General features: G+C 48.9%; 1 protein-coding gene across 2 annotated transcripts in view; it reads left to right on the top strand.

Moving 5' to 3' along the window:
* The first annotated feature begins 362 nt into the window (after positions 1-362).
* GALNT16 (polypeptide N-acetylgalactosaminyltransferase 16) overlaps positions 363-8,219 on the top strand; it is a 160,905-nt gene continuing 153,048 nt past the window's right edge. For both annotated transcript variants that reach the window (XR_004426454.1, XM_033146945.1), the window contains exon 1: positions 363-627. Coding sequence is in view for 1 of the 2 variants with exons in the window: in XM_033146945.1 (XP_033002836.1) it covers positions 433-627 (195 nt within the window). In the remaining variant the exon portion in view is untranslated. The remainder of the gene's footprint in view (positions 628-8,219) is intronic.

Below are 8,219 nucleotides of genomic sequence, written 5' to 3'. Positions count from 1 at the left end.
TGCTAAAAAATAAAATAAACGGGAGGACATAAATGCTGAGTCCTGTCTCTCTGAGCCAGTCGGGAATGAAAAGCTAGATTGTCCCCTGTAGGATGGGCTGTTAAGGGATGATAATATATATACAAAAAACGTAGCTGATGAAAAGGGCATTAGGACCCTGAAGAGCTCTCTCTCGCTCCCTCTCTCTCTTCGCTCTGCAGGACTGAGCAGTGAGACAAGAGCTAAAACAAACAGCTGTGACTGTACGAGCCAGCCAAATAAGCGGGGGGGGGAGAGAGAGAGAGAGAGAGAGAGAGAGAGAGAGAGAGAGAGAGAGAGAATATCCTATCACCACTCCCCCCCCACCATCAGCCCCCCCCCGCACCTCTCATACATCTGATCCCCACCCCACTCCCAGATCCCTCTTCCTCAGTTTACTCCGGGTCTCTCAGCATGAGGAGGATCCGGGCTAATGCCATCGCCATCCTGACCGTAGCCTGGATCCTGGGCACTTTCTATTACTTGTGGCAGGACAACAAGCCTCATTCAGCTGCATCCAGCCGATCGCCGAGCAGCGGCGGCAGGAATGGGCAGAGATCCACGGGCAAAGTCGAGATCCACAAAGAAGAGAGGACTATCCCCCTCATCGTAAGTGTGTGGCAGGCACGGTGATCTTTCAGAGGGGGGGGGGGTCACCTTTGGTTTCATCCTCATCTTCGCAGCAGCGGCAGCAGCAGCAGCAGCAGCAACAAACCCTCCGCGCCGACGAGCGCGGCGTAATCGCGTTGGCGCAGCTCGCTTTCGGGTTGCTGCTCCGGCGGCTGCTGCTGCTCGACTGCGCAGGGAGCGCGAGGGATGCTCGGCGGCGCCGGAGCATTAATCTCGCTTGCGGAGAGATTGGCAGCGGTTGCTTGAATGGATTGGGGGGGGGGGAGAGATGGAGGAGCGGGAAACGAAAGCGGAGGAAGAGTTGCCTTTGCATGGCGGGCTTTTGTATTTATTCTCCCATTCTTGCTTGGGTAACCATGGCAGCATTTACAATCGGGGGAAGAGCTACGGAGTGGCGGGAGGAGAGCAGAAAGCTCCCTCCGGAAAGTGCGGGGAGCCTTGGCCGCCGAGTTGCCCCCGGGGTCAGCTCCCCTGGTTAAGAACAACTGGATTTCTTTTCTGGCTGAGGGGCGGGGGGGGGGAGCAGGAGGGAGCAGCAAGCCCCGGGAAAGAGGTGGCTTTGCAATCCAGATCCGGCCATTGCGAAGGATGCACGTCTTTTGTGCGCCGCCTTTGAGGCGCCTCGCGGAAAGCGAGGGATAAATGCAATCATAAATATTGAGGAGGGCGCCTGTTGCAAATGGGGCTGAAGTAAGTGGCTCACAAAAAGAAGGCGCTTGTGCGGATTCTAGGGTCTTTGACCTGTTAAGGACTGGCGAGGAGGGATGATGATGTTCTTGCGTTCGGTGTCAGCAGCTTGGAGGAGGGGCTGATGGAAGTCTTGCTCCTGCTTCTCTGGCAGGTGAAAGAGGCATCTGTGTGTCTGCGGGCAGGAGAGGCTGTCATGTCAAAATTGGCAATACTTCGATTTGGCTGGCTTCCCCAGCTGTGCAGTGTCGGGTCCTTAAGGGCCTGTTGGGAAGTTCCTTTGCAAGCTGCGATTCCAGATGTGGGAGTCGCCTGGGGCTCTGCATCGCTGCTAGCAATGTGGCAGCCAAAGGAGAGAGGGATCCTGTGCCCTGCTAGACTGGGGTGCATGAAAGTCCCTCTGATGCAAGGTGAGGTCCTCACGCTGGTGCTTTTGGCGTTATGTTAGTAGTGGGGAACCAGATGAACAAGGGTCTGACATCAGGCATATTCATTAGTAACATTCATGTCAAAAGTGGCCATCAAATGGGCTGGGTATTAGTTTATACTAAGAGGGGGGGGGAAAGAGGGGCTTATCCAGTTGATTTGGATTTCTTCTTTCCTCACTTCTACTGAGATGTGTGAGATGAGGCTTACAGTTTTCACCAGCCATGAGCTCCAGAGTGTCCCAAGATTTACAGATCTCATTGTGCTTGCGATGAATGAGTCACACAGTTTCTTTCCCCCCCTCTACTCCTCAGTAGCAGAGAGGACCCTGTAACTCAGCAGTGTGCTTTGCATGCAGACGGTTCCATGTTAAATTCTTAGCATCTCCAGTTAAAGTAAAAAAGAGGTGGCAGCAGGGCTGGGAAAGTCACCTGCCTGGTGCTCTGCAGAGAGGCTACCATCCAGGATAGACAGCACAGGATATAAATGTAATCACGACATTTATATTTCTACTTCTCTTCGGAGCTCAAGGTAGCATACATTGTTCCACCCCCTCTGTTTTATCCTTGAGTCACAACAACCCTGTGAAGTTGACGAGGCTGAGAAAGAGAGAGAGAGAGAGAGAGAGAGAGAGAGAGGGGCGGGGACCAGTCAAGGTCACTTAGTGAGCTTCATGGCCAAGTCCAACACTCTAACCGCCACACCACAAATAGAAAACTGCTTCATTTGTAATGTGTGAAGATGCCCTCAGAGAAAACCAACTAACAGTTCCTACATGTTTAGCTGAGCATACAGGACTAGCTGCCACAATGGCAAAAATATATGAATGTGCAAACTAAGTCAAACCACAGCTTCACTTGTTCAGAGCACAAGACTCCCTGCTTGCTCAGTGGTCAAAACTATGATGAGGCATTCTTGGTTACCACAGTAGGAGGCTTAAAGGACGGCAGTCTTTTGCATATTCTTTCTGTGCAAAATTCTATGCATACATCCAAACTAGCTGGCAGCCTCTAGATTCTGTCTGTTGTACAGGGTACTGTATCAACAGTCTCCTTTGCAAAGAGCTGCACTTTGCTCTCAGTGACCCTCCCAACCCGCTATTGCGATGAGAGGAGGCTCCTGCTCTCCCTTGTGTGAAGGAAAATCATAGAAGCCTTTCATCTCTGCTAGATGAAGGTTTCCCTCTGCCAGAGAAAGCTGCCTCTTGTTCAGGCTGGAAAATATCCTAAGATAAAAGAAATACATTTTAATAAAACTAACAGAACATTTTTGGGATGACCCGGCTTAAAAGCACTTTAGAAACTGCAGTACGTCATTTAATCTGTGTATCAAATTATTTCCTGGATGAAGAGATGAATGTGAAATAAAAGAAATGAAAATGTGGGCCTTAAAAGTGAAAGCCCTGGATGCTTAGGAGTTAGGTCTTAGTCTTGTCAGTGACAAGGATGGGGCTGCCCTCCTTGCTGAGTCTCAGCTGTAGAATGGGTCTAATAAACTCTGGGGCATAGTTTTTAATGTTCCAAACACTTGGGTACTATAGTACACTATGTTCTATGATGATTCCCCTCTATTGCGATCATCATATATCCGGGAACATGGTACTATTGTGGTCTAAGGATTTAAGCACATTCACTTCCATGGAACACAAATGTGGCATTTCTTAGCCCGTTGGTATATTCTTGAGGAACACCCATCAACCTTGGGAAACAATTGTGCCTCCATTTATTTTTGTGTTTAGAACCAGGCAGCAAAGTAATATATACTGCACGACACAGGAATGGTTTATATTTCACGTGGATGGCTGTAATATTTCTCTGAAGATTTTGTATGGAAGGTGGTGCAAAGGGTTATGTTTTTTATTACTACATGGACTGCATAGAAGCATGCAAAAGGTTCATTTGCAAGCGGGTGTTCTTTTAAGTTGTTTATGCAAAATAGAATAGTGTTGGCAGAATAATATAGCAAATGTAGTAAGATGTAGTAGTACGATTATTATTATTGCTGGATGTAAGCAGGGTTTATCCTTCACACCTATTGAAACAGAGACATTTCTACCTTTTTCCTCACTCCCTTAAGTATCTGAGTTGATGCTATGCCTGCTCCTCAAACTTGCTTCATTTTGGTGGGGAGGGACAGAAATAGGGATGATTTTGAAGTGTGTAGCAACATATTCTCTGCTATGCAATCTTGGTGATATATTCTTTCTGAACTTGACCAGTGATCACTTTATTTAATGAAGCAGGGTGGAGAGATACAGACTCTTTTTCGGACGGCTGTCTCTCCCCCCCCCCCCCAGTGCATACATGACATAGTTTCCACAACATTGTCTACTACCGCTATAAGCATCAAGCCAATAAAAAAGCCATATTCCTGCTGCCATGACCTCAAGCAGTTGTGCTTTTATTGATTTGGCAATGTAGTGAGTTGGTAATGGGACTGTACTGGGATGTAATGTGAATAACAAGCAGCTCCCTTGGTCACCAGGTTGCTTGATGTGGAGGGGAAAGTAGATAGGCTGGATAGGCTGGAGAGCAAATCTCAAAGTGGGAAGGCAAGTGAGCAGAACAGAACAGATGGGGAAGGAATGGCACCTTTGTCTTCAGTTTTTCTGGAATGGGCAGTAGGGTTTTCTCCATGTTTTGAGAACTTGAGGCCTTTAGCTCTCAACACATTAGGTACTTGTTCTGTTCACACTTCCATATCAGTGTGAATCCCAGACTCCCTTATCCCAGTCTAAGGCCCCATCTGCACTATACATTTAAAGCAGTATTGTTCCACTTAAAAGGCCATGTCTTCCCCCAGAGAATCTTGTGAACTGTAGTCTGTTAAGGGTTTTGTGAGTTGTCACAAGCTCCCTGTTCCCCTTGCAGAGCTGCAGTTTCAGAGTGGTTTTGTTGGGGAAATATTGACATTCAATACCCAGTACCCTGTATGGCCAATAAGATCAAGACTACAATTGTCAGTCCACCCCTCATCTATTTGCTGGTTGAGGTTATGCCACACTGGTCTTGCAATGCCTAAATAAATGACTGACAGTTTGTGTCTGGATTCTCTTGGCCTTATAGGCTGAACCTGCAGGGCGTTGGGTATTGAACCCCAATATCTCTCCAGACAGGTTAACAGCCAATCCCTCTTCTTAGTGAACTCTAGAAATTACAGCTCTGTGAGGGGAATAGGGGTCTTCTAACAACTTTCAGCACCCATAGCAAACTACAGTTCCCAATATTTTTTGGGGGGGAGTCATTGGTATTCAAATTGGTGTTACAGTGCAGCTGGGCCTTTAGACAGGGTGGCTAATTTCTAATTCAAAAAGACTGACCCTCTGGAGGAGGCCAGGGGTCCTATCATGGACAAGCAGAGGCAAGGCAAAAACTGTCCGAACATATATTCTGGCGGAACATAGGAAGCTGCCTTATAATGGATGACACCATTGGTCTATCAATTGTGAGCACTGACTGGCAGTGATTTCCCAGGGTTTCAGGCAGGAACCTTTCCAGACCTGTGTGGGGTTGAATCTGGGTCCTTCTGCCTAAGCTCTAATATGGAGCTGTGATGGGTCAGGGAACAGAGGCAGGATAGAGCCCGTCCCTTTTGAGTGAACTCAAACCCACCACTGCCCTTTTCACACTGCCCCCTCCAGAGCATATTGTTCAGAGCATTGCATAGAAAGGACCCCAGTAACAGACTAGAAAGAAAAGCTGCTATTCCTGACTTTTTTTCTAGCTCTGAGCAGGGTCCCTTTGCTCTTCTGCCCACTCTGATTCCTGAATGTTAAATGTGATGAAAGCTTTATGAGCTATTAACTGCCCACTTGAGTCCTTTCTCTCTTTGAATAGGAGGTGAATGGGAAAGAGTCTAGGGTCGCCTCCAGGCTGTCAGTGTTATAGTTGGTATCTGAAGAAGTGTGCATGCACACAAAAGCTCATACCAAGAACAAACTTAGTTGGTCTCTAAGGTGCTACTGGAAGGATTTTATTTTTTTTAATTTTTTTTATATAGTTTGTGCAATTAAAGCGGATTAAAGTGTTCTGTCACTCTGGTGCAACAAATCCACTTTAAAAACAAAACAAAAACCAACAACCCGGTTTTTGTGACTAGGAAAGTGAAGGGGGAAATGCAGTGTAAAAAATTATTAGATATGTGATTGATTGATTGATTGATTGATGGGAAGAGATTTGGTGTCTGTGCATTGAGATGATTACTCATTGCCATATAACCTCCCCGTAAACAAATCAGAATAAATGCTCAATAAAGGATAGACATTGTATAACCTCCATGCAAGCTTTGTGCAAACAAATCCGGATGAATGGTCAACAAGCCCAGGGAGGGGGGTGGAAGCAGGGTGGGGGCCCAAAGACTACAAGGGCGCTTCCAGACTGCCACTATTTTCTGGGTAGGATTTAAGTGAATTCTGGCAGATTCAGGTTGTTAAAATGGATTTGGCATTCTTGTGCAACAAATCCTCTTCCCAGAAAAAAGAATCTGAATTTTTTTGCAGTAAGGAAAGCAATGGGAAAATGCACTGGAAAATGGTGTGCATGTGTGTGTGTGAGACAATTGCTTCATACAATGTCATATAACCTCCCTACAAGGAAATCGGGATGGCTGCTCAATAAACAGCCATCCTTGTATAACTTTCCCACAAACTTTGTGTGAACAAATCAGGATAAATGCTCAATAAATCGATTGTCTGGAAGTCATCTCTGTCTGCCTTGCTAAATACGTAGTAAATAAGAGAGTACCTTGGAGGTCAAGTGGGAGTGAAAGAAAAGAGTCAAACTGCTTTCATCTGCTTTGTGGATTCTCATAGTGTACAGTATATTATATTCCCCTGCCCCATTTTTTCCTGCAAACTGGTCTTGCTCCAGCTCCCTTAATAATCTAGCAGCTCTACAGAACAATAGGAGAGGATTTACTAGAATGCAAGAGCCAATCACCGTTCAAGCAGCCAATTCTATGCCCAATTTTCCTGTTTTTGATGGGTCGTAAGGCCCAAGGACAGCTTTGAATTTGGAGTTGAGATCCTAACCCCTTGGTACCTGGGAGTAAGCCCCTTTGAATTCAATTGGACTTACTTCTCAGTTAGGATTGCACTGTTAGTGTGCTGGCCCAAAGGGTTTGTCCATGAAGCGAGGTCCAAGTCCAGTCCTGGGTCTAGGGGTCCAAAGGAGGTCAGTCCGGCGGGGAGCGAGGCAGGGAGCAGGTCAAGGTCCAAGGCAGGTTCAGGCACAAGGTTGCAGGTTGAGCACACGCTTGCAACTATGTTGCTCACGCAACTTGGGCTGGGTCTGGCTGGCTTTTATCTGGCCCTATGCTTAGGGCCGCCCCGATCCTCTGGAGACTCGCCTCTCCTCCGGGCCTGGAGGCGAGCACTCCTCCTGCAGACACTTAACTCCCTTCGCCTCTCTGCCCTGAGCCTCTGTAGCTCAGGAGAGGCTGGTGGGTTACTGGACCCAGGGGATGCCTCAGCTTCCTCTGAAGAGGCTGGGAGTGGAGCACCTGCAGGCAATGGGTCCTCCCTCCCATCAGGAGCCAGAGCAGACTCTGCTGATGCCTGCACCTGGGGATCCAGCACAGGTGGGGATCCTTCAGGCTCAAGCCCTGGCCCCGGCTCAGCTGGTTCTGGAGGCGGGGAATCCTGTGCAGGCTGGGATCCCTCAGGTTCAGCATCAGAGTCTGACTCCCAGGCCATCACACCATCCCCCCTCCCAGGCCTCCCCCTCAACTGAGGGGCCGGACCAGGCTTGCTGGGGTAAGCTGCATGGAAATCACGGAGGCAGGCAGGTGCGTGGACGTTTTCCACTGGTTCCCATGAACGATCCTCAGGCCCATACCCCTTCCAGTCGATGAGGTATTGGAGCTTCCCCCTGCGGTATCGTGAGTCGAGAATGCGCTCCACCTCGTACTCAGGCTCCCCCTCAACCAAAACTGGCTGCGGTCGTGGATTGTCTGGGTGGAACTCGTCGGGCGGGGCGACTGGACTAAGTAGGGACCGGTGGAATACTGGGTGAACCTTGAGTGATGGAGGTAACTGGAGGCGAAACGCCACCGGTGACACCTGCGCAGTGATGGTGAATGGGCCGGCAAACCGTGCATCCAGCTTTCGTGAGGGCCGAGAAGGATGCAGGTGACGGGTAGAGAGCCACACCCGATCGCCAACATGGAGTTCTGGCCCCTCCTGACGATGTCGGTCAGCCTGGGCCTTGTATGCGTCCTTGGCCTGGCGCAGTTGCTCCATCAATAATTGTTGCTGGGACTGAAGCTCCTGAAGCCAGTCTGTCACTGCGGGGACCGCGGAAGCTGGCAGCACGTCCGGGAACAAACGTGGATGGTAGCCGTAGGAGGCCTGGAACGGGGTCTGCTGGGTGGAGGCGTTCACTGCATTGTTGTAGGCGAACTCCGCCAATGGCAAGTGATCGACCCAGTCATCCTGCTGGAAGCTGCAGTAACACCGGAGG

The sequence above is a fragment of the Lacerta agilis genome, chromosome 1, assembly GCF_009819535.1.
Source record: "Lacerta agilis isolate rLacAgi1 chromosome 1, rLacAgi1.pri, whole genome shotgun sequence".
Classification (NCBI taxonomy): Eukaryota; Metazoa; Chordata; class Lepidosauria; order Squamata; family Lacertidae; genus Lacerta; species Lacerta agilis.
Note: the sequence above shows the minus strand (reverse complement) of the source record. Positions and strands in the feature narration are given on the sequence as shown.